This window comes from Monodelphis domestica, chromosome 3 (genome assembly GCF_027887165.1).
Source record: "Monodelphis domestica isolate mMonDom1 chromosome 3, mMonDom1.pri, whole genome shotgun sequence".
Classification (NCBI taxonomy): Eukaryota; Metazoa; Chordata; class Mammalia; order Didelphimorphia; family Didelphidae; genus Monodelphis; species Monodelphis domestica.
Window position 1 is genome coordinate 57,866,464 of NC_077229.1, and position 27,701 is coordinate 57,894,164.

General features: G+C 35.0%; 1 protein-coding gene across 8 annotated transcripts in view; it reads left to right on the top strand.

Annotated features, from left to right (window-relative positions):
- The window catches only part of SFSWAP (splicing factor SWAP), a 117,179-nt gene that overhangs the window by 65,508 nt on the left and 23,970 nt on the right, over positions 1–27,701 (top strand). For 4 of the 8 annotated variants that reach the window (XM_003340766.4, XM_056821922.1, XM_056821926.1 and 1 more), the window contains exons 13-16: positions 2,997–3,187; positions 19,738–20,003; positions 24,733–24,888; positions 26,285–26,410. In XM_003340766.4, coding sequence (XP_003340814.3) covers positions 2,997–3,187; positions 19,738–20,003; positions 24,733–24,888; positions 26,285–26,410 — 739 coding nt within the window. The remainder of the gene's footprint in view (positions 1–2,996; positions 3,188–19,737; positions 20,004–24,732; positions 24,889–26,284; positions 26,411–27,701) is intronic. The other 4 variants (XM_056821923.1, XM_056821924.1, XM_056821928.1 and 1 more) reach the window with 2 other exon arrangements.

The window sequence follows — 27,701 nt, forward strand, 5'->3', positions numbered from 1 at the left end:
AATACTTAATCCTTAAGTATGGGTGTAGACATTCCTGATTTTGTTAGACTAAGTAGGGTGGAGTAATCTAAAGTTCACAAAACCAAGACAGACTCAGAAGAAAACAACATAAAAATAGCTACGAAGTCTCAAAAGAAAATGTTCATTGGACCCAAGCCCAAAATGAATCCCTAGATATGTTAAAAATCAAAGAAGAAGAGGAAAAAAGAATGGTACAAGAATATTATAAAAAGAGAGCTTAACAGACTTCATAAAAGAGGTACCAAAAAATACTGAAAAAAAAATTATACCTTTAAAAAAAAAACAGAATTGACCTAATGATAAAAGAGTCACAAATATTCACAGAAGAAAAGAACTCCTCAAAAAGCAGAATAGGCCAAATGGAAAAAGAAATACAAAGTCTCACTAAAGAAAACAATTTCTTAAAATTAGAATTGGGAAAGTGGAACCTAATGACTTAATGAGACATTAAGACATAGTAAAAACAAAGTCAAAAGAATGAAAAAATGAAGGAAGAAAATGTGAACTATCTTATTGGAAAAACAACAAACCTGGGAAATAAATCAAGAAGAAATCATTTAAGAATTATTGGAATAGTTGAAAGCTATGATCAAAGAGTGTAGACATCACATTTCAAGAAATTGACATGGAAGCAAAATATCTTAGATCTAGAGGATAAAATAAAAATTGAAAGAATCCACTGATCACCTCCTGAAAAAAATCCCAAAATAAAAACTCCCAGGAATATTATAGCCAAATTCTGGAGATGCTAGATCAAGCTGCCAGGAAAAAAGAAAAGGGGGGCAGGAATAATTCAGATATCATGAGCCACAGTCAGGATCACAAAAGATTTATTGGTTTCTACAATAAAGGAGGAGAGAGCATGGAACATAATGTTCCTAAAGGCAAAGGAAATAAGATTACAACCACAAATCATCTTCCCAGAAAAACTGAGTATTGTTCCAAGGGGAGAAGGAGGAGGAAATGTATATTTAATGAAATAGAGGATTTTCATGCAAGTAATCATAAAGGACTCAGTAGTGTTAATTTATATTTCTATATGAAAAGAATATATATATGTATTTACTAAGAACTTTATCATTATTAGGGCCATTAAAGGGAATTTGTATAGACAGAGCATGGGTGTGTCAATTATTTTGGAATGAGCTTCTCTGTCCTCCCAAACAAACAAAAAAAAGCAAGATATACTGTGAGAAGGAAAAACTGAAAAACAAAATGGGGAGATTTTTCTCACATTAAAAGAGACACAAAGAAGAGTTTTGGCTGAGGGGATGACAAGCAATGCTTGAATCTTAACTATCATCAAAATTGGTTAATGAAGGAAGAATATATATGCACACTCAGTTGTATATAGAAATGTAACTTACCTCAATAGGGAAATAGGATGGGAAGATGATAAAGGAGTGAGTCAGCAGGGGTTAGAAGTAAAATTGACTTTTGAGGCAGAATGGGTAGGGTAGATAATGGGACAGAGGGAAATAAACAGTAAACATAACCGTGAATGTTAATGAGATGAGCTTATCCATAAAATGGAAGCAGATAGAATGAATTAGAAATAAGAACATAGCAGTATGGTGTATGCAAGAGACACACTTGAATCCAGAAGACATCCAAAGTTAAAAGAAAGGGCTGGAGCAGTATATAAGGTGCTTTAGCTGAATTAAAAAAGGCAAGAGTAGCAATCATCATCAGACAAAGCAAAAGAAAAAAAGACCTAATTAAAAGAAATAATCAGGAAAACTTCATTTGCTAAAAGGTACCATAGATAATGAAATAATATTGGAAATTTTACTGCAAGTTTGTCTGATAAAGACCTCATTTCTCAAATATATACAGAGCAGAGAACTAAATCAAATTTCTAAAAATATGGGCCATTCCTCAACTGAAAAATAATCAAAGGATATAAACAGGAAGTTTAATGCTCTAAATCAGTATCGTTTAGAGTGAGGCAAATTAAAACAACTCTGAGGTACCATCTCATACCCATGAGAAATGCTAGAAGGAATGAGGGGAAAATAGATACACTGATAAACTGGGAGGGTAGTCTAACCTTGACTTGGTCTAACCATTCTGGAGAATACTTTGGAAATATGCCCATAGGGCAGTAAAATTGTGCATGCCCTTTGATCCAGCAAAACTACTGCTAGGTTTGTATCCCAAAGAGATCAAAATAAAAGGACTTGTATACAAAATATTTAGAGCAGCTCTTTTTTTGTGGTAGCAAAGAATTGGAAATTGAAGGAATTTTTATCAGTTGGAGAGTGACTGAACAAGTTGGGACATGTAGTTGTGATAGAGTACTTACTATTGTGCTTTAAGAAATTGCAAGGTAGGAGTAGTTTCAGAAAACCATAGCAAGACCTATATGAATGGTTGCAACGTGAAATAAAAACCATGAAATCATTTTGCACAGTCATAACAATGTTCTAATGATGATCAACTGTGAAAGACTTGGCTACTCTGATCAATACAATGATCCAAGACAATTCCAAAGGACTCATGATGAAAAAAAATGCTTGCTGTCCATCTCCAGAAAGAGAACTGATGAGTTCTGAGTACTTTTCTCACTTTATTTCTTGCTTTTTAAAAATATATCACTACTATGAAAATGTTTTACATGATTTTACATGGATAATTGATATCACACTGCTTGCGTTCTCGGTGGGTTTGGGAGGGCCTGGAAAGGAGGGAGAGAATTTAGAACTCAAAGGTTTAAAAAGAAAAGAATGTTTAAAAATAAGCAAATAAATGTCTTTGTGTTTAGATAAATTGTATAGAATTTCAAGACATTGTTTTATAGTAGAAACAAAATTTTGTACTAAAATTCACTTGTTATATATAAAATGCACACATATATATACACATAGATATACACTTTCTATTTTGTTTAAAAATCAAGTATAATAGAACTTCATTCCATCTCAAAGATGGCTTGCTACAAATCGCCCATATTTTTTTTTTGTTTGTTTTCAAAGCAAAGCAAAAGTTAGAGGACCGGCTTGCAGCTGCTGCCCGAGAAAAATTGGCCCAAGCCTCCAAGGAGTCAAAGGAAAAACAGCTTCAGGCTGAACGGAAAAGGAAAGCTGCTCTCTTTTTACAGACTTTAAAAAACCCCCTATCGGAAGCAGAGTCTGGGAAGATGGATGATCATCCCTTTGGTGGAGAGGTGAGCTGAGGGAGTGCTGTGCCTGCAAGGTGCCACTGGTGCCATTGTCAGTATCCTACAAGCATGGCTGTTGATGTCTCTGCTGGCACCTCTTTCCCTCTTTAAGGCTTCTTGCTATTTTGAAAGTCTGAGGTTTGGGTACACTGTCCTTAAAATTATGCAGATTTAAGCTGCAAAAAAGAAGCTACTATAAATATTTTTTACATAGACATATTAACTATGCTCTTTATATATATATATATACATATATATATATATATATGTTAATGATATAATGCTATTAAACAAACTTTAACAATGTTGATGATATGTGGTGGGGAGTATCGAATAACAACTCATTCCATTATCAACATCAAAAACACTTAATCTTAAATCCAACAAGCATTTTTATTATTTTTTTTAACAATCCCATTAAAAACAAAAGAAAAAATCCAAAATATATATCCCAATCTTCATCCTGAGTCATACCTTAGGATGTTAAGAGGTAGGTAGGTAAAATGTTTCATCATGAGTGCTTTGGGTCATGACTGGTCTTGAGTTAATCAAGGTTCTTAAGTATTTCAAAATGATTGTATACTTGTTCTCTCACTTCACTGAGCATCAGTTCACACAAGTCTAGGTTTCTCTGGAATACTCCCCTTCATCTTTTCTTAATACACTACAATATTCTGTTACATTCATGTAATACTATAATTTGTTGACCATTCCTCAAAAAATAGACCACTTAATTTCCAGTTGTTTGCCACCCCCAAAAGAACTGCTATAAATAATGTGTGTGTATAGGTCCTTTTCTTTCTTTTATCTCTGGGGCTATAGACCATTATGGTATAGGTGGATCAAAGAATATACACAGTCTGTTAGCTTTTTGAATGTAGTTCCAAATCAGTAAGCATTTTTTTTAAGACCCTGCTATCTGCCAGGTATTGTGATTTGCACTGGGAATATAGGAACAAAAATAAGGAGGGCAATTGTCCCAGTGTATGCAGGATAGCCTCTGTAGAGGGAAAGAAATGGAAAGTAGACTATCAATGAAGAGTAAGTAGGAAAAATGGAATATAGTATTGAGAACACAGTTGAAATTGGAAAGAAGGAAGGAAACATTAATTAGCCCCTACTATGTGCCAGGCAATGTGCTAACCCCTTTAAAAAAAAAAAAGTTACCCTGTGAGGTAGGAGATAATATTATTCCCATTTTACAGTTGAGGAAGCTGTGTTCCAATACAGATGAAAAGACTCCCCCAGCATCACACAACCAGTGCCTGAGGCCAAATTTAAATCCAGGCCTTCTTGACTCCAGGCCCAACACTATCCTAGCAGTGGTAATCATGATTTTGTGATTTCTTCCACTTATTTATCAGTAGGAGCAGAAAAGCAGGTAGTGGGGATTTAGAAAAAAATGAACAGTAGAATAAGGGAACATGGATTTAAGGATAGAGAACAGTGTAAAGTTGAATAGGTTAGATGTAATAAAGATTCAGAATGGAGGAAAGTCAGGCCAGAACAGGAATGAATGGCCTGGGAAAGCAGGGAGAGGTAAAGGAACTGGAGGTTTGGGGCAGAAAAGAATAGATTAAAGTTTAGCAACAGAGAAAAAACATAAAGAGATGGAAGAAAGGGAGATTATGGTCAGATAAAGAAACTTTAGAGTTCTGGATTATGAAAGTAAACCTCATGAGCCATTAAAGGATTCTATGTGTTAACGTTATATGAAGGTATATATATATATCACAGGAGTTGAAGAGGTTAGTGAACTGAGAAAGCAAAATATTTGAGGGCATGTTAGCATGGAAATTGAAATTCCCAGGTATAAAGGTAGTTGGCATATAACCCAATTGTGAGCAAAGTACTAAAATCTTGATGAGAAAGGAGAGAGACTGTCCTTTGGGAGCCAATTACATACTCATCACCAGCATCTCCAGAAGTCACCATTTTATTGTATACTCCAGGAGCAAGCATCAAATATTTTTGGAGTGCCTTCTGTGTGAAGGCTGCTTTGGTGGGCTTCCTAGGAATATAAAAGCTACCTATCCTCAAAGAGCTTTCAGTCCAGTTGGGATTAAGGCACCAACACAACTTTAATATGTAATATTATATGATTATTTTGGCTTTAAAATAGATTTTGTGGTGTCTCACAATCAGACAGGCAGGGAAGAACAGTGATTATATAATTGCTTACTAATAACATTGCTTCAGATGTGGCCAAAGAAACTTTTTTAAAAACTGGTGTTTGGAGATAGTTTATGTGCAAATGCTATATTCACATCTTAATGAATGGTAAGAAATTGATGCTCACTATTGCCTTTGCTAAGGTAATGAACAAATTGACCAATTGGGAAATACGGGAGGGAGTTAATATTAAAATGTAAACTATCTTGTTTTTGTGTAAAACATTACTAAAAACTTATCCAACCAAAGAAAATAACCAAAGAAAAGCCGTTTTATTTATATTATTATTATTATTATTATAAATAATACATTTAATCAGCAAACTTACTTGAAATAATGTGTAACTCATCATGAATTTACTTTCTTTTTCAATTTAGTTCCCTAGCTTTTGAGAACTTACCTCAGTATCTACCTTGATACTTTGATATTCAAAGAATCGAGATTAAGTAGCATGTGTTCTCAAATGCCAGGAAATTAAAATGAAATGAATAGTATGGAAATTTTCTTCCATTACTTACAAGATCTTATTTCTTCTAATGACTAACTAGAAAGTATTTAAAATAGGGGGGGGAAAGTTGAAATATATATTGAGTCTAAAACTTTTTCTATTTATAGATAGAAAAAATTTGAGGTCTGGCCTCAGTTACCAATTTTTATCATCCGAGATCTTGAGTTTAAAACTAACAAACCAACTTGCTGCTCAGAGCTATAAAGGGGAAAGCTTTTAGGTCAGTAACTGAAAAAAATAAAATGAAAAGACCCAAGATTTTGGTGACACATGCTATTTGGAGTCACAGGCCCTAGGTTTAGGTGTCAACTCTGCCTTGTTTTGTCTTTGATCTTAAAGAAACTAACCTTTATATGAATTCCAGTTTCTTCATCTGGAAAATGAAAGGGCTGGATAGTTCTAAATCTATTGTCCTATTGTATATACTCTTAATAATAAATTAAAATTATAGTTCTGGTGCTGCTGATTCTTCAGTTTGGGAACTTTTTACCAGTTTGTAATTTAGAGCAAAACCAACTTTTTTTTTTTAACTGTATTTCAAGAATATCAAGAGTCCCTTAGAAGCATTTTTGTGACCTACCTTTTTTTTTTTTAAACACTTACCTTCCATCTTGAAATCAATACTGTGTATTGGTTCCCAGGCAGAAGAGCTGTAAGGGCTAGGCAATGGGGGTTAAGTGATTTGTCCAGGGTCACACAGCTGGGAAGTGTCTGAGGCCAGATTCAAACCTAGGACTTCCCATCTCTAGACCTGGCTCTCAATCCACTGAGCTACCCAGCTGTCCCCTCCTACCTATTTTTTTAAATGACAAAAGATAATAGAAAATAATCGGATTCATTTCAGGGCATAATTATCTTCATATCAGTAAATCATTACAATGAAACTGGCACTTTTAACATTCCAGAGTGACTAAAGAAGCCAGTACTCAGAATTGAAATCAAAGGTCTATTTTGCATTTAAGCTGAAATGTAGAATGGATTGTAGTTGCCAAACTTAGATATGGTGTTAATTCCAAAAACAGTGCAGCTCCTAAAGCAAGATAAATTAAAATTCTCATCTTTCCCAAACAATTTTTTAAAAGATTAAATTATCTTTAATATTTTTAAATTATTGGACATAGGTTATTTTGATATCTGTAGTAACAATGATCCCATCTTAACTTTCTAATCCAGAGCCATCATCTAGCTCTAGAAGTCTCTCATATGAAGGTTTCTGAAACCTATTAAATTATGACATTCTATTATTCATTTCAGTCACATCTAAATTTTCATGAACCCATGCAGGGTTTTTCTGGAATAGTTTATCATTTCCTTCTCCAGCTCATTTTACACTTGAGGAAACTGAGGCAGATAGTGTTAAATGACTTACACAGGATCACATAGCTAGTTAAGTGTCTGAGACCAGATTTTAACTCAGGTTTTCCTGACTCTGGGCCTGGCACTCTCCGTTGCACCACCTAACTGCCACAAAAATTATAACACAAATAACACCAAAAGAGTGGACTGGGTTTAGAAACCATATGATTTCCAACCATCTTTATGAAACATACCAGAATCTGAAATGTGGCAGCATATTCTGTTTGCACTATCTTGTTCTCAAATACTCCATACATTTGTTTAAATTGTTTCTGGCTGTGCTACAAGCAAAATCCTTAAATTATAACAATGCCCTGAATTGATCATACACAAGTATGTCCACCTACCATTCATACATGTATCTATATAAACATTCCTTGACCACTGAAGTAAAGAATAACAGAAATTAATGTGATGATTTAAAATCGGATATCCCTTTCTTCTCTCAAATTACCAACTCATAGTTCTTGGATATACTGCTCTACTCTGAAAATTTCCATGCTAGGATATATATCCAGTCATCTCCTAATACCTGTTCCCTATCACCATTTATCTCTGTTATTTTTTATTTCAGTGATTTAATTTTAAGACATATTGCATCTCTTATTTTTAGGGGACAATTTCCTGATAGTCCCCCAATTATGTTATAACAGCATTTTATCTCCTGTTGTACAATACTTAATATCTGATTTCTTGTATCCATAAGGTTCTCTGGAAGTAAATCTTTAAAAGAAAGTTTTTTGCTTATTTCTAAAAATCATTTGGATAACTCCTGGATATATAATCACACAGATTGTAACTGATAAAATATGCCCACAGAAATGTAATGTTAGTAACAGATGGTGATAAATATCTATAATTGCTTCTGAACAAAAATACTTGTAATTAAGTTGGCAGTTGCTATAATTAATATACAAACTCTAAAATATTTTTAGCTTAATGCCATTTCTGAGGTTATATATTACCCTTGACTTTAGAGAAATCCAGTGATAGAAATTTTTTTACCCAACAGAATCACATTGCCATAGTATTTAGACCTACAAGGAACCTTAAAGTATCATTTGGTAATTATTCTTTTATTTTACAGATTTAAAAATTGAGGGCTATAGAGGTAATGGGTCTTGCAGCTAGTTAGTGGTAAAGCTAGTACTGAGCCGAGCTCTAGTCACTTTACCACAGTTCTTCTCAAGCCTTCATAGATTTCTAGACTCTTGGTTAACTTATTAGATCAGTAACATTGAGATTGGACAGTTTTTCCAAGATGTACAGTTTCTGGTTGTTCTTCTAAACGAAAACTTGATAATATACTTTTGGGGGATTTTTCTTAACTCTCACAATTCTTTGACATCAATCAGTCATCCTTTTTTTATTGTCTTATGAGGCAATAGTCTAGTATTTCAACTGTAGAAACCAATCTTGAAATCAGTATCCTGCCTGATATTCAGTCATTTATGTTATAGAGAAAATGTACCCATGACAGCCTGTAGTTATAGATAGTTTATTTAAGATAGCAAGTCTGTCAGAGATTTTCAGAGTTATGTCCTGTAATCATTTAGTTAATAGAAACTTACCAAAAAAAGTAAACTTTGGCAGATCATGCCAAACTAGAAAGAATTTGAATACAGGCCCATCAAAAGTCATTCATTCTAAAACTAATCACCCCAAGCCAGACAGATGGACCATCAGATATTTAGTGGTTTTGTGTTGATATAGGGTTATTCTGAGTTTGTGTCTTAGGTTTCCCTGGCTCAACAATATTTTTCTTTATTTCTCTATTGATGTTTTCTTCTATTTATTTGTTTTTCCAGCCTTGTTTCCTAATTTGGGACTTTGGGAGGAGGGGGTGTCTAGCCTCTCTTCTCTTCTGAATGGAATAGTGGGGCCTTCTTTGATATTGATATGTATTTTCTGAGGTCCAAGTCATAGAGTGATCCAGGATATCATTGCCCTTCCTGTCTGAGCCTTGTAGGCTTCTGATTCCTGGTTTAGGATCAAAGACTAAGCAGCATAGCTGCAGGATCGTGTCCCTGTCCTGGGTACAGAGATTTGGGGCACTTTGGGCTATGCCCCTGAGACAGGCTTTCCTTGCTATCTCTTTACATTTTCTCCTTGGACTTCTTGATCATTTCCCTGTCTGATACTCCTTTTTTTCATTACTGGAGTAGCTATGATAAGAGCTGGGCTGTTCTGCTTTCTCTCACTCTGACATCTTGGGGAGAGAGTCTCTGATGATCAAGTTTTTGGTTTTTTTGGCTACAGCAGCTCATGAAGCTATCTAAGATGTGATAGAATTGCCATGTAAAGGAGAGAAAACCAGTACTGATGAAAGCTATTGAAATAAGTATTTGAGTGCAAATAATATGGATCCAACTAAAGTTTTAAAAAGGAAATGGTAGTGTAGTTTTAATGTGATGTAATTAATAGTTATTGATCACCTATCATATTAAGCCGTTGATGTTAGTATGGAAAATTGGTAGGAACTTCAAATAATAAATACCAGTTTTCTAAACAACTCAAAATCTCTTTCATATGCAGTAATAACCACTTAACTGTGAAGTATTTGGAAACAATAATCAAACATCTTGGCATCTTTTTTTCAGTGGGTTCATCCATTAGGAAAATTATTTGATAATTTAATGAAATTTCACAAAGACAAAAGAACTTGATAGAAGTCTCAAGTTTCATGTTTAATGCTATATTGTAGCTAATAATGGTATTTCTTAATAAATATTATTTTTTTAATAAGAGTTCATCTGCTCTTCAGCAGTGTGTTTCGTCACAACAGGAAATACTTATTGTTGGTTTTTATTGCTTACTTGTTGCCAAATACCATATTGTGGTAGAAGAGTTAAATCAATATGATTTGCTGTTATAAGTTTTACAGTATTTCACTCTTCTCTTCAAAAGTTAGATTTTGTTATATAGTCTTATTTTTCTGCTGATTTTTATTTTAGTCGTTTTCATTTAAGCATTAAAACTTGCTTCTTGAAAAAGCATCTCACACTGTCTCTAGAAGAATAATTTGCCATTGGTCAATACCCATAGCAATTATCATGCCCTCCTACAAGCTTCTCAAACAGTTTCTTATTGATTGGTTTCTTTTGAGAGCTCAGACAGATGCCTTAGGAAGCCAAAGAAAAGGTATTAGACTAGAGTCTTGAGCATGACCATTTAACTTGTATTGCTAAGTACTTACATGTAAAATTTAGATTAGTGGTTAAACTCCAAATTTATAAGCTAGATTCAGCATTTCATTTAAGTGAAAGACGTCTTAAACATTTTAGATTGTTTTCTTAAGCAACTGACTAATTTAGGTCAGGGGGATGGGGAGAGGAATAAAGGAATCAAGTGATCTGACTACACAGGGGTATGTTTTAAGGCAATTAAATGAGGGCAGGACAATTAGTTCAATTTTAGATATATTGAGTTTAAGTTATCCAGCAGGCATTTAGAGATGGGTGATTGGAGGTCAGCAGGGAAATTGGAGCAAGAAAGATAGTTTTAAGAATCATCCACATGAATGTTAATTAAATCTATGAGAGTGATGAGATCACAATATGAAGTATCTTAGAGGTAGAAGAAAAGACAATCCATGAGAGAATCCTGAGGTACACCTAGGTTAGAGGCTCTGATGGTGAGGAGGATCTAGCAAAGAGACTAAGGAAGGAGTAATCAGATTGCAAAGAGGAAAACCAGGAGAAATTGGTATCCCAAAAGTATTGTTTGTGTTTGTTGGTTTTTGTTTTTGTTTTTGTTTTAAAAAAAGTATGACCTTGGGCTCTATTCACATAATCATCTCTGGGTTTCATGGTGTCTTTTAAGTCCTTTAGTATACACTTCAGCATTATTGGAAAACATTAAGAATGAGTTTCTTTTTCCCTTTGAAAGAAGGTTCTTGAGAGCAGGTGGGTGGTTCAGTGGATTGAGAACCAGGTCTAGAGATGGAAGGTCCTAGGTTTAAATCTGGCCTCCAACACTTCCTAGCTATGTAACCCTGGGCAAGTCATTTGACCCCCATTGCCTAGTTTTTACTTTAAAATTAAATTAAATTTTATTTTATTTTTAAAAAAGAAAGGTTTCTTAAATTTCAAATATCTACTCAGATTAGTGAAGATTGTCTAATAATTCCCAAATGCATGTTTAGTTAGTACCAAGTATACCCCCCTATATGAGTGAAAATATTTAGGATAGTGTTAGATTATTCAGAGTAGTAAACCTTTTGTTGAAGTATTTATAGTTATAGTTTCTAAATTACTAGCTTATTTTATAAATACCTAGCTATTGTCTTTGGTGGGGTAGAGCTGTTGTCTTTACCAGAGTTGTATGGTCTCAGAACTATGTGTTTAGCCAATGGTTATTTACTATTTATTTGGTCCCCAAAGTCAATTGCTGGTTTTATTTAATTCGATTTTTATTTATTTTCCATTCTTTATTTTCTCTTTCCTTCCTCTTCCTCCCCACCCTCCCACACACACACTGAGGTTTTTAGATTATTTTTATTACATATATACATAGTCACATAAAACAAATTCCCACATTAGTCATGTCCAAACAAAATAATGAGAAAAAGAAGAACATATGCTTCAGTCTGATCTCTGAGTCCATCAGCTCCCAGGCTAGAGATGAAGAGTGTGTTCCATTATAAGATGATTTTGGAATTATGTTTGGTCATTGTGTTGGTTAGAGATACTAAGATTTTCAAAGTTGATTATCTTTTACAGTATTGTTATTGTATAAATTGTTCTTCCTGTTTATGTTTGGTTTTACTTTGCATTAATTGATACCAGAATTCATGCCTTCCAGAGGTTTTTCTGAAACTATTCCTCTTTATCATTTCTTTTACCACAATATATGGGTCCTTTTCCTTTTTCCTTAATATCCTTGGGTTATTGATCTACTAGCAGTGTTGCTGTGTCAAAGGGTTATATTAGTTTGATATTTTTTTGTGTGTGTATGCTTAGCTTCAGATTGTTTTCCAAAATAGTTGAACTAGTTCACAGCTCCACCAGTCCTTTTATTTAAGTACCTATTTTCCCATAGCCCTCTAGTTTTTGTCATTTTGTCATTTTGTCAACTTAAGTCTAGTAGGTATAAACTATTACCTCAGAGTTGTTTTCATTTCTATTTCTCTAATAGTGCTTTAGAGTTTTTTATATGTCTATTGACTGATAGTTTGGATTTCTTCCTCTGAAAACTGCTTTTCATATCCTTTCACCATTTATCAACTGAGGAATGGCTTTTATCCTTATAAATTCAACTCTGTTCTCCATATGTCTTAGAAAGGCAACCTTTCTCAGAGAAACTTGGTGCAAAGATATTTTCCCCCCTAATTTCTTAATCCTTTTTTAACCTCAGTGGTTTTGTTTGTGCAGAACCTTTTTGATTTTATGGAATCAAAAATGTTTTACCTCTTATAAACCTTTCTGTGTCTTTTTTGACCACAAATTCTTTCCCAATACATACATAGGACAAGTTATTTCTTCCATTTTCTCCTAAGTTACTTATGATGTCACCCATTATGTCTAAATTGTGTACTAATTTGGAGCTTGTTTTGGTTTACTTTGTGTTGATCAATATTTATTTCTACAAGACTATTTTCCTGCTTTCCCAACTGTTTTTGTTAAATAATGAGTTCTTGCCCCAATATCTGGAATCTTTGGGTCAGTTATTAGTTGTGAAACATTCTTTTGATGTGCTAAGAACCTCACAGGTAATAGTTCTATAAACACCATTTAGGTACAAATAGAATTTCTTTTTTCTTTTTTTCTTTTTTTCTTTTTTTCCTTTTATAGTATTTTATTTGATCATTTCCATGCATTATTCATTAAAGACAAAGATCATTTTCTTTTCCTCCCTCCCACCCCCCCGTAGCCGACGCGTGATTCCACTGGGTATCACATGTGTTCTTGATTCGAACCCATTGCCATGTTGTTAGTATTTGCATTAGAGTGTTCGTTTAGAGTCTCTCCTCTGTCATGTCCCCTCAGCCATTGTAGTCAGGCAGTTGCTTTTCCTCGGTGTTTCTACTCCCTCAGTTTGTCCTCACTTATGGATAGTGTTTTTTCTCCTAGATCCCTGCAGATTGTTCAGGGACATTACTCTGCCACTAATGGAGAAGTCCATTACGTTCGATTATACCACAGTGTATTAGTCGCTGTGTACAATGTTCTCCTGGTTCTGCTCCTCTCGCTCTGCATCACTTCCTGGAGGTTGTTCCAGTCTCCATGGAATTCCTCCACTTTATTATTCCTTTTAGCACAATAATATTCCATCACCATCATATACCACAATTTGTTCAGCCATTCCCCAATTGATGAGCATCCCCTTGTTTTCCAGTTTTTGGCCACCACAAAGAGCGCAGCTATGAATATTCTTGTACAAGTCTTTTTGTCCATTATCTCTTTGGGGTACAGACCCAGCAGTGCTATGGCTGGGTCAAAGGGTAGATATTCTTTTGTCGCCCTTTGGGCATAGTTCCAAATTGCCCTCCAGAATGGTTGGATCAGTTCACAACTCCACCAGCAATGAATTAATGTCCCTACTTTGCCACACCCCCTCCAGCATTCATTACTTTCCATAACTGTCATGTTAGCCAATCTGCTAGGTGTGAGGTGATACCTCAGAGTTGTTTTTATTTGCATCTCTCTGGTTATAAGAGTACAAATAGAAATTCTAATACAAGTTGTAATAACCAATTTCAAATGCAGGAATCAGAGTTCTATTTTCACTTCAAATATTAGGATCAATTATTTGATAGCTTTGATGAAACATATTTCTCTATTCCACCCCTATATCTTGATTACTGATATGTGAAAATATTGACTGAGATGATTCCCTTGTTTAGAAACAGGAGACTGAAGAAAGTAAACAATTAGCAAAGAAAACATTATATCATCATGATCCCATAAGCTCTAATTAGTATAATAAAAATAAGATTCCTTAGTTTAAATAATAATAGTTATAGCTTCAAGTATTAAAAAGAACTTTTCTGAAAACATTCCTAAGAAGCAAGTACTACAGATACTCTCCCCATTTTGAGGATAAGATAGTTTTACCTATTCTTTATCCCTACCACTTAGCTACATTATATGTGTGTGTGTGTGTGTGTGCGTGCGCGCACTGAATTTAATGTGTTTGTGTGCATGATGTTTTCCTCCTTAATGCTTTCCTCTACTCCCCCATATCAAAGACACTGTAATTATGTTAAGGGGCAGCTAGGTGGTTCAGTGGCTAGAGAATCAGGCCTAATCCTAGGTTCAAATTTAACCTCAGATATGTCCAAGCAGTGTGGCCCTAGCTAGACAAGCCCTGTTGCCTAGCCCTTACTGTTCTTCTGCCTTGGAACCATTTTTTGTATTGATTCTAAGACAGAAGGTAAGAGTTTTTGGATTGTTTTTGTTTGTTTGTTTGTTTTAAGATAAAAGAAAACTCCATTTAGATGCCCTACTTTTTTGTTTCTATGTATTTTCGACCAACAAGAAGGCTTACTTCAATGATCATGTATCTTTTCATAATTGCTTCCTCCAACGGAACATGAGCTTATTTCATTTTCATCTGTCACTCCATTATCTAGTGTCCAGCATTGTACTAAGGGCCTGGGAATAAAAAAAAAAAGACAAAAACACACTCCCTTTCTCGGGGAGGTCACAACATGTCAACAACTCCATGCATACAGTGTATTGAGTTAGGGAATCATTTTGAGTACATCCAGTGAAAAGGCAGTCAGGAGATAAAGAACTGGATGCCAGGGATAAGAGAACTTACCTACCATCACTTATTGTTCAGGGGAGGAAGTAATTTTGCTGTATGTCTCATCATCCTCACAAACAGATAATTGAAATAGGTTTATATTAGACTATGTGCCCACATTCTTAAAACGAGTTTAATACCTTTCATTTAAAATTCAAGAGGTAAGTTTACCTTTTTAATTGTCCTGTGTTTTTTCCATGTTTATTGAACTTTCATATGCCACATCTTGAAGGGGAAGTCACCAACTTCTATGGGAAAGAGAACTAAATTGGAAGTCAGATGACTAGGGTTCTAGGAACTAGAACTGAACTGAGTCTTAGTAAAGTTGTACTACTGGAATTCTAGTAGTACTAACATTGCTACCTACTCTTATTCATTTTGTGACCTTGAGCAAATTATTCCATCTCGATTTACTCTTTTGTAAAAAATGAAACGAATCAGGTGATCTTGAACAAACCACCTATCTCCAAAACTCTATTTGGAAGCTTTTAATCTTTTGATTATGATTGATTAGATAATTCAGATGCAGCGATTACAATTTAGGTGTCAAAAACCTCATCTTTTGCCTCACTAAATTCTACTGCCATACTAGTATTCTGTTTGCTCTGGTGGATTGATTAGGCAATCCTTATTTCGGATCTGATCATGTCAGAGCTCCCCTTCACCTCACCAGAATGTATTTTATCCATCTATCTGCTGTTTCAGTGCCAATTTCTGCACACTTATCCAGCAGTGATGATCAACATACTTTAATAACAGCCTTCAATTCTTACCATTTCCCAAAAAAACATTTTGGATCATCAAGAAAAGATCATATTTTGTTCTAAGAGAGTTTTAGTGTTTTGTATATTTAAAATGTTGCATTTGGTTCATCTGTTTCCAGAGTGTTTAAGGAGACATCCTCTTTTTCCAACTCTTCAGAGTGATAAATTTTCCATGTATGTTTCATGCTCTTACGTGTTTCTCACTTTAAAATCATTATCATCTTTTTATTATTCTAAATGATGTCCTTGATAGTAAAAATAATGTGGAAAGAGGGGGAGTTGGCTTCAAAGTGAAAAAGTTTTTAAAATAAAAATATCATTTTAAAATAACCCAGATTGTAAGTTTGAATACATATGCTTATAAATCAGCTTTATCCTATGTTATCAGAAACCAAGTTGTTAATTTAGGTGATTTTTCTCAAACCTATTTATGATCCTTGAAACTCAAACAAGTTTAGCATTATTTTAGTGAATTTTATAAATATTACAAAAATAGCTAATCTCAAAACAGTGGAGAATTATAACTTTGGATACAATGTGGTATAATAATTTAAACCACATATGGCTTATATTTATCCAAATGTTTTTGAGTATTTTTTGTGTAATAGGTATCTAAATATGGAAGTAGGAACCTCAAGTTAATTAACAAGCACTAATTTACAAATTACATACTTTCATTTGTTTCTATTGTATTCAAACTAGGCCTCTTACTCACAATTGGGGGGAATTTCAAGATAGACAGAGTGAAAATTATAACTGGATAAATCTGATTTTTTTCTAGTTCCTATGGAACAGAACTTGGGACTGACATAATTTGAAATGGGGGACAAACCTGTAGTGCCTGCCTGACTGGAATTGTTTTAAATAAACCTTGCAACAGAATTCTCTGAGGCTCAAAATGATAAATGACAGATTTCTCAGTATGTCTTGAGGTATATGGTGGTTAATTGACTGTAGCTAAAATTATTCATTTAGAATAAGTTGAAGAATGACCTTTTATGTCCTTAGTATAAAGGTGTTCAGGGGCTATATACCTTTGCACATGCAGTAATTACTTTAAAACAAAATGTTTCTTCTTTTAAAGTTTTTTCCTTGATGAGGAATAATTTTTAGTCTTGTCATAATTCATAAAGGATATTTCATTATGTTAATAGAGAACAGCTTAATCGCTTTTTCTAAGTAAATTGTTGTTCTTTGTTTCTATGACAAAAATAAAATGGAGACTTCCTCAAAGAATGTCAATTAGAACCATATGATCATAGTATGTTAGAGCTAGAAAGGAGTATTCCTTGGAACTCATCCAAGCAGATGCTACCCCCATTTTAGGAATTAGTAAGGTCAGTATAGGGAATGGCCTGACTGCCTACACAGGTGAACAGAAGAGCCAAGACTATTCCTGGTATTCTGCTATTCCATCTTCTGGACTCACACTTCACCCAGGGCCTGCTTCTCTGTTACTAGTCTTCAGCCCCAGAGGTTTATGAAAAGGGTATATGGATACAGTCGAGGAAATTGGTGTGTAGGGAAGAAGTTCCAAAGACCAAAAGCTTTGAATGTCCTTATTCTCCACCGCCAAGATTTCTTTTTTGAGTTAGCTGTTGATGACATTTGACATAAAGATCTTCATATTAAGAAATTCTCCCTACCAGTATACCTCTCCCACAACTTAAATTTTTAGAAATTTTCCTATTGGAACCAAGACATTAAGGGATTCCCTTGATGGTACATAGTTAATATGTGTCAAAAGCAGGACTTGAACACACTGGTGAAATGTATGTGTAGTCTCAAAACTTTACCCTGACAATTTTCAATTCTAAAATTATTTTAATGACTTTAGTCACTTCTCCAATTACAACCTTAGTTAAATATGTTATGCCACATGCCCCCAATATGCCACTGGAGAGATTGGTGATTTAAAGTAGATGGGACTGTCTGTGTCTAAAGTCATCCCATTAGTAAGCATTTATTAAGCAGCCACTATGTACCAGACACTGCACAAAGCTAGGGATGCAGAGAAAGGCAAAAGATAGTCCTCATCCTCAGGGTGCTTCACAGCCTACTGCAGGAGAGAACAAACAAACAGCTATGGCCAGACAAGCTATATATAGGATAAAGAGGGGGTAATTAATAGAGAAAAGTCTCTAGAATTAAGAGAGGATTGGAAAAATTTCTGGGGAGAAGGGGGCATGTGATTAAAAGGGACTTGAAGGAACCCAGCAAATCCAGAAAACAGAGATGAGGAGGGAGTGCATTCTAGGCACATGGGACAACTAGAGAAAATTCCTGAAGCCTAGAGATAGAATATTTTGTTTGTGGAAGAGCAAGGCCATGTCACTGAATCAACAAGTATGTGGTAAGAGTATAAGATATAAGCGACTGGAAAGGGGCAGGGAGAGAGGGCTAAGTTATGAAGAACTTTAAACACCAACAGAGGATTCTTTATTGATCCTAGAGATTATAGGGAACAATAGTGTTTATTGAGTAGGAGAGGGACAAAGGCAGAGCTGCTCGTTAAGAAGTGAGGAGAGACTTAGGGAAGGCAAGCCTACCAGCAGACTATTTTTGGTATTCTAGGGGGTGGGGCCCACACCAGAAGAGTGGCAGTATCAGAGGGAAGGGATCATAAGAGATTTTACAAAGTGAAATCATCAAGCCTTGGCAACATATTGGAAGAGGCAAAGATGATACAGCTTTCTGTGGTGATGGGGAAATTTGGAAAGAGTAAGGTGTAGAAGGAAAAGGGTTCAGTTTAGAAAATACTGAGTTTAAGATGTCTACTAGACTTCTAATTTGAAATGTCTGAAAGGCAGTTGGAGGCATGAGATTAGACGTTAGCAGAGAGATTGGGAGGGGGTAGATTTGAAAATTATCAGCATATAGATGGTAATTAAATCTATGGGAGTTGATGAGATGAACATATGAAATAATATAGAAGAGAAGGGGTCCCAGGACAGATCCCTGAGAGACATCCATGGTTACATGATTCAATCTGGATAAGGATCCAGGAAAAGTCTTGTCTAATAGGTAGGAGGAAAACTAGGAGAGAGTATGTATTGAAAGTCTAGAAAGAAGAGAGTACCAAGGAATAGAGAATGACCAACAGTGTCAAGGGCTGCAGAGAGGTCTAAGATTGAGGATTTCAGAAAAGGTCATTGGACTTGGCTACTAAGAGATCAGGGATAAATAATTTTTGGAAAGAACAGATTTGGTGGAATGATAAATTCTGAAGCTGGATAGTAAAGGATTAAGAGAGAGGAGAGAAAGTAGAAGCAGCTATTTTAGCCTTTTCGGGTACTTTAGCTACAAAAGGCAGAAGAGATATAAAGCAATAGTGTAAATGGAAGAATCAAGTAAGGTTTTTGAGAATGGGGGAGATGTGAACATATTTGTAGGTAGTAAAAGGAGCAGCCATTAGGAAGATGGACAGAGGTTGAAGATAAGAGAAATCAAGGAGATGATAAAGGAGGCAATCTTCTGGAGATAATGGAATGAAAAATAATTCATTATTCATGCAGAGGAATTAGCTTTGGCAAGCATCCATGAGGGACAAGATCCTTGGCTGAGAGAGTAGGGGGACAGGCCATCATGGGAGATTTGAGGAAGCTAAAAACAGTGTTTAGAAAATCCATTGTGGAGTGTAAAATTAAGGAAGTGTTTAAAATAGCCTTGTAGAGGTGAGAGCCCAGTTGAGATTGTGTAACATAAATTTATAGAGGATCCAGTCAAAACAGTTGTGCCGTTTCTTCTATTTACATTCTGAAGCAAACCTGGTAGCAGATGGTAAGAGTGACCCAAGGCTAAAGGGAGCCAGGGGACTCAAAAGGACACTGTAGGTTTGAACAGGTTCACCAAGGGGTCAAGATTGGAAGAAGATCAAGACAAGTATGATGTAAAAGCATTATTTTACTGGTGTGAGGGGTCATTCTTTATTGGGGGGGGGGGGTAGTACATGCTAAAGCCAATCCAGCAGGATTTTTAACAGCCAGCTGTTGGCTTCATTCTTTCAGGAAGTCAGTAATATGCCATGTACTTTACTGACTGGAGTGAGACCTCTGCCAGCTTTGGAAGTTAAGCCACCAGAACGGCCTTCAAGCAAAAGTAAAGATCCTCCCCGAGAAGAAGAAAAGGAAAAGAAAAAGAAAAAGCACAAAAAAAGGTCTCGGACAAGATCCCGATCTCCCAAGTATCATTCATCATCTAAGTCCAGGTCTAGATCACATTCAAAAGCAAAGCATTCTCTTCCCAGTGCCTATAGAACTGTCCGACGGTCAAGGTGAGTCTGCAAAAAAATAGTCTCCACTTTTCAGGTTAGTTTGTATTTAAGAGAAATTTAAACTATTTCATTAAATCCTCAGAAGATAGAGTGGGAATGATAATGAAGAAAATTAGATATTTTGTTTTCTTTTTAACTTTTCAGCATACCCAAAGATGGTCTTTTCAATTCCATTACTATTTCTTGAGTGCCTGCTATTTGGAGAGTTTCCTAAATGATACAGAGATAAATAAAACATCAAACCTGCACTGATTAAGCTGGGGGCTGGGGGGGGGGGGGGGGGAGGTATTCAAGGCCTCCAGCCAGGACAGTTTTTAAATGGTTTAGATTTTGACAAGTCATCTGTCATCAAGTAGATTAATTAATGAATGTGTCCCATACAACATTGCCTGAAAAATAGAGGGTTCTTTTTTTTTTCCTGTAAACTCTTCTTTACTGTCTCATTTCTTTTGATGCCAAATTTCCATACCAAAGAAACGTTTTCTAGTAGAATTATAAATGTGTAATCTTTCTTCGTAGTAATGGAGGTGTATGTGGTGAATGAAAAATTCAAAAGGTTATAAAAAAAGCATATCAAAAGTAGGTTTTGTTTTTGTTTTTTACTTTGTTTTGCTTAGTTTTAAAGCTCATTTTTCTAAACTTCCCTCTGGCGGTCACTATCTTGCTTAAAAAGAAAAGTCTTCATGTAAGGGAAAGCATCAGGAGGAAGGTCCTTCTCTTTGATCTGATGATTGAGAAACTAATGGCAAAGGAAGTGCACAAAAGTAATACTTCCAACAATGAAAGACATTCACACTTTCATGAATCACAATATTCAATGCTTTATTATAATGATTAACTCTTATAGGAAGTACAGAAGGAAAAAAATCATTTAATTCAGAGTTTTATTCTTTAAACTTTTAACTTGTATTTTCCATGGTCTTCATTAATTCGTGCTTTGGTTTTTGTATATTTTCTTTTCAACAGAAAAGATGGATTTATCCTGTCCTATTTTTTACAAAATAGGTAAAATATTATTTTGTCCCAATATCATATTCATCTTAATATCATATTGTTCTTGTATAGAAGCATTTAAAATGCCATGATTTAGGATGGGTGGACTTCACCCTACTGTGACTCAGAACAAAACTGAAAAAGACATAACAGACCCTCTAGTATTTTAGGGAAGTTTGGCAGGGGGGAGGAGGGGGTAATGTGTATGGAGAAATCTACCTTTCATGGATATTTTGGTAATGAAATAGCTATCTTTCTGTTCCTCTTGTCTCTTTCTGAAAACCACTGATTGGCGTTTGTGTTTTCTTTCTCATGTGAAAATCCTGCTTAAACCAATAGCATATAGCTGAGGGTATGTAACACAAATGCAGAAAAGTAATTATAATAATTTATAGCAAGTTAAGTTGTACTCTTTCTAGAGCAGCAGAGGGCTGCAGTTTATGAAGAAAATTCTTTATTATTGGACTGAGAAAGTCCAAAGAAAATCTTGAAGACTATTAACAATATGAAGATAAAGTAGAATGTTCATTTCATTGCTTAAGTATGAGAAGTTGGTCTTAGGAAAATTTCTTTCCAGATTAACTCAAACAAATCTTTTAGTAAAACCTTTTCATTTACAATGTGTGCATTTGTTCTATCTGCTCTGCTTTAATTAAGAAAATGATGATATAATTGTTACACATTTTGTTTTCTGAGTGATTATATTCAGAAATTAAAAAGTAGTACTCTAAAACTTAGGTTTATGTTTTTAGCTTTGTTGTGATTTTATTTGCTAATCTTTTTTTCTTAATTTATCAAAAAGGATTGTGTTGATCCAGTGTGTTTATATTCAAGAAGCATGTTCTTATTCTAGATTTTACCCTTTTACATAAAATATTTTTTATAAGTTTGAAAATATATCAGAACAACAGCAAATCATTTTCTAGCTCTCAGCATTATAGTGATGCAGAAATGGTCACTGGCCAATAAGTCAGTTTATTAAAAATCATCAGTCAAATTAAGTTTTGACTCAATTGATTGGTCCATGCCTTCAATTCATGGAGACTTTGCTTTTATAGGTGTAGTGATGCCAGGAAAGTTGCAGAACAACAAAAATAAAACTAAATTGATGCCCTCAGTAATAATTGGTAAAGTAGAAATTTTTTTGCAATTTAACATTGTACCCAGGAATTACCTTTGGAAATGAATACATTTCTCCTTTTTTCTTTCATTTCCCTGTATTCCATCCTATAAAGAGAGTCCCATGGTACTGAATAATCTATTGTAATCCTAACCATCCTTCAAGAGCCTAAGCAACAGAAAAATAAGAGCCTCATTTGTGCTGAAGGGCTAGTGTTGCTTTGTATTGCCTCCGGAATCCCAGGGACACGAGTTAAACAAGCTCTTACTTCCCTGCCTTCAATTCCCTTCTTTTTATGCAGGCTCCTGGCTCAGCATTAGCAGTGTAGAATGTCTACTTGAAGTTTTATTCAATATTGCTTTCTTTTATTTGCTGGTAGCAGACCTTGACTATGTAATTTCTCCCCTTGCATACTACCATTACTAGTAATGATTTGGGATCATCTGAATGAGTAGAATCTAAAAATCATAAAATGGGGGAGGGCTCACTTTTCACAATAGTAAATAAAATTTTCAAATTGTTTGAATAGGGTTTTTTCCCTCAATACATCAAACCATTGATGTATTGTCATAATTTATAAACATTTTTCTTTTTAGATAGATTAATCCATTGCAGATATATAAATTTACATGTAATAATATGTTACTTAAGAGTTCTGGGATAGTTTGAACTACATAGTTCTTCTTATAGGAGTACTACCAGCTAATAAATTAAAGGTGCCATTTTCTATTATTTGTGATTAGATGAAGTTATACTGCAGTTGGGGTATATTTTCTTTTTGAAATTAACCACCCTAAGCAACAAAGTGACATGCAATCTTGCATATGTTCTACCAGTGAGGGGGTAGAGGGAGAACCCTACAATCATTGAATAAAATTTATGGGCTTGATGAAATCCTATGTAACATGTATTTTAGCTACAGAATACCTGCAGATCCCACAAGTGAAAATCTTATATATAATTGCGCATTTCAAGGAAAAGTATAATGCTTTGCAAAAGATGAGTGAAGACAAGATATTGGGGTTTTTTCCCCTTAAACCAACATTAACTTGCAACATTTTTGTATTTTCATTTACATTTCTCTGAGTTACATTTGGAATATTTCCTTTGTCTTTTAAATAAATGGTTTTTACGATATTTCTCACACAGCTTAATATCATTTCCTGAAATTTGAATTCTATAGTTTGAATTATTAATCATAATGTACCTATTGTCTTTCTAATGTACTTTTCAAAATGTTTGGTAAGATGATTTATCATTTTAGTTGTACTTATCTAGTAGTGTGCAATCTTTGAATTTATCTTTGATGTTATTCTAATTTTGTTATCTAGATCCTGTTTAGTAAGATACTTAGTTCCTTGAATTTCCTGATTTTTGTTTCAAAAGTTCATCAGCTTCTATGTATAGTAGTCCTATGTGATTCTATGTTCCCCATGTTTTATCATAAATGATTTATTTCTCTAAATACTTTCATCTCAACTTCACATTTGGCTCCTTAAACATTACGGTAAATGTTGGGAATGTAACCAGACTGAAGCCTACAGAGGCAGGATCATGGTTTGTTTTGGGGAATCATATCCAACGTAGACTATTTGATGAGCTCAGTCTGCTGATCATGCAGGTAGAAAGATTAAACATGTAAATAATATTGGCTGTGTTCATGTGAGGACACATCCTTTAGAAGCCATAATTCTAAAATCAAGCAGTGCATATATTTATTTGTATATGTAGGAAAAGAGATCTGGGCCCACTAGCTTCTTACCTAGTAAAAGATAAATGATTTGTAGATAAGACCTACATCCACCACTTAAATTTCAATAGAACTAGAAGCTGAGAATATCCCTATTATTGTTCCAGGTTTATTTGCCTAGTGATCAGATAAACTAGGCTTACTCAGTTCATGGTCTTCAAATAATAACTAAAATATATTAGGTGCGATAGTTATAAATTACTGAAAGAGGTCTTGAAAAAATGTTTTGATTATTTCCTTCAACTGTAACCTCAAATTTTTCTTTTTATAATCATTTAAGTAAGTCTCAAAATTATGATGGTTTTCATTTTTAAAGCAACATTTGACCTATGAATTTTTTTCAGATTGTTTGAAAAACTACAAATTCAGACAATTAAAAAGTTTTTTTTTTTAAACCCTCCATTTACTTTATTTGGGTGGTTTATTATAAGATAGAGTGTCAGTTTCTTTAGCTATGTTGTGGTTTTCTAAGATTTAAATATATGGCCATTGTAAAAGCCTAATTAGTACTATACGGAGCATGAGAGCAGCTGTAATTAATATAAAACTTTAATATTGTGCAGTTTACTGATCTGAATTTTTAAATGGCCTTTTCTCCAGAATGATTTGAAATCTAATGCTAATAATCATATCCATCTCAAATTGCTACAGAGTGTTACTGGGGGTGCCAGATCATACATTCACAAGCACTAAAAGCTAAGTGACTTTCCTGATGATGTGAGGGTTTTATTAGACTTATCCATGTAAGCGCTCCGTAAGATGGTAATAGAGCTTTGATTAAGGTACAGAGCTTTTTCAGGATTCTAGTTAACACCCAAACTAGCACATTTTATTCTGAATGTGAAGTGTGTGCCTCCATATCACAGACCCACAGCATCCACAGGGACACTGAGCACGGAGCCATGTCAGAGCAGCTCATCAGTGACAGCAGCAACAGATCAAGACAGTTATCAGGCAGCCTCGACAACGAAAAGATTTGACTCCTGGAGCTCTTTTGAGGGAAAACCTGGTAAAATGTCAAGGTGTCTAACTGACCTCAACCTTTGTAATCTGTTTTATAACTCTTAAGAACGGTCTGAGAAAAAAATTAGTTTTCTCAGTTATGAAGAATTACATGAGAGAAGAGCTTAAAACTGATTGGATACCATAGTTTGTATCAGAAAGGGTTTTGTTCCATTGCTATATTTCCTGAAGAAAGGCTCTGGTTTTTCTGTATGAAATCTAGAGGGTGGCATGTGATTATAACTGGTCTTTTAATGCATCATTGGTCTCTGCAACAATGTTTTTTTTTTTAATTGTAAGTAAAATGAATCAATGTAGAATCTTTTTTTAAGTGGCAAAATCAAACTGCTCTTCTTAGATTGTTTTCAAGCAGGTTGTTATGGAAACAAGGGAAGAGATGATTTTTTTTAATTGATTATTGCATGTGTTCCTGGAAATGTATAATTTTATCAAATGAACAAAAAAAATGCAGTAGAGAAGTCCTAAAGCCATTGTTAAGTGGACTACAGACTGACCCTAAAGTGGGTCAGTGTCCCAGGTGGAAGTACCATTCACAGATTATTGTTGGTTTGTGCAAGTTGTGGTATTAGAGGAATAGAAGTCATCTCTCAGGCACATGAAAAGTCATGCCAAAGTTTTCTTTGGAGTAGATGATTTCTGGGAAGCCTTGTGAACTTAAAAACAAAGTGGTGCTTTAATTTTAATTTGGAAAGACATGTTCAGAATTGGGTTGACATATTTAGGCCTGGAGCCAAAAAAAAGAATTCGATGTTAGAGAGTTGGGTAAATTCCATGTTCCAGTGAGAACTGCTGCCAATTCTTGATTATCCATACTAATGGGACAGAGGAATAACATGGATAAATAAAATTCACAGCTAATTCCCAAATCTTATTTTTAGCCTTCTCCTCAATCAAACCTTTTACTTGAAATCGCAGCAAATAGAATTAACTGCTTTGAATTGCAATGCCTTTCCCATATCTAGCTTGTAGTAAAATCTACTAATGAGCAGGGGAAAATACCAAATTTTTAAAAAAATAGAAAAGAGGGGAAAGAAATCTAAGACCTAAGTAATCCTTAAATTACATCATCAGACTTTATATAATCGAGAATTGGCTAAGCAGCAGACAACCGGGTTCAATTATGTATAGGTGGAAAGATAAGAAGTCTACTGTGTAGATTTAGGTGGTTGGGGGAAAAGCAAGAGAGAAGAGTGTTTGGAAACCTGGATATGTGGGGCTCTGGCATGAAACAGACTAGACCATGTGAAGAGATTTATAATAACCACATCATCAAGAACCTTCTGCCTAGAACTTTGTAGTCTTAGATGATGTCTGATTACTACTGGAGTGATAGAGAAGTAATATAATAGTCAGAACCAAACCAGCAATGAGTAAAGTTCCTTGATCTTCATTCAGGTCACGGTCAAGGTCGCCTAGAAGAAGAGCTCACTCACCTGAGAGAAGAAGAGAAGAAAGAAGTGTTCCAACAGCTTACCGTCTGAGCAATAGCCCAGGAATCAGCAGGAAACGTACTCGTTCCAGGTGAGTTTGAGTTGAAGTTTGCATGCCAGACCATAATAATAACATATAACTTTTTAGTACCTTATTCATATCAAATTTGTGACTAGGTGATTTGATTATTATTTCAATGGGTTTTTTTTTCAATCTTTTATCAATGTAGACACCTACTCTGCCTGTGCAATTTTTATAATACTCAGTAAAGAATATACCTAGTAAGTCAGCCAGGTGGCTCAGGAAGTAGAGAGACCAGACCTGAAGATGGGAGGTCTTGTGACCTCAGATCCTTCATAGCTATGTGACCCTAAGCAGTTCACTAACCTAGCTGTTGCCTAGCCCTTACCACTATTCTTTGGAATGGATATTTAGTATTGATTCTGTAAGGATAATTTAGGGTCGTGACCTAATCTAAATTTAATTTTTGGTCACCAGGGGATATCCCAAATAAAAATACCCAAGTCAGTTTGGAAATATATGGTGGTTTAATCCAATATATAGGGAAGAAATTAAGGAGAAGAGAGAGGGAGAGGGTATAGGATTTCTCCCGCCTAGCCTGTGCCAGGGAAGAGTTCAAAATCCTCCACCACAAGGTTTCTGAAGAAGATTAGAGGCTTCTAAGTGGATAGTGTTTGGAAGGTAAAAGAGAAAGAATCAGCCTAAAACTCCGAGAGATCTCAGAGAAGACGCCTCACCGAACTAGGTTACTAGGCTTCCTCCAGTATGGTATCAAGGAAAACTCGCCACTAAAAACTGGACAATAGCAGCCACCATGCCAAGATGCTGACACGCTCAGCCAGCTTCCGCCAGCCACCTCTCTGCCATCCAAGAGACCCAAGAGAGGAAATGACACTGAATATATAGACGGTTTTACATCGCTTTCCTGCGTCTCGTATGTACCAATGATATCTTAGGCTTGACTTAGGACATCCCAGGGGTCTGTCATTTGTTTCTTATTTGTCATTTGCTAGCACATGTCTGTCATAGGCCATCCTCCTAAATACTTAATCCTTAAGTACAGGTGTAGACATTCCTGATTTTGTTAGACGAAGTTGGGTAGAGTAATCTAAAGTTCACAATTTCCTGATTTTTGTTAGACTAAGTAGGGTGGAGTAATATAAAGTTCACAATTCAAAGCCAACCTCAGATTTCAGAAGTAGTGTGAAATAGGGAGAAAAACAGGCTCTGGAGTCCAAAGATACTCTTAGCTTAATCCCCAGCTCTGCCCCTGCTCCACTTCTTTACCCACAACTGTGGGCAAGTCCCTTAATGCACCCTCCTGGACTTTGGGTTACTCAGCTCATCTATAATATAAAAG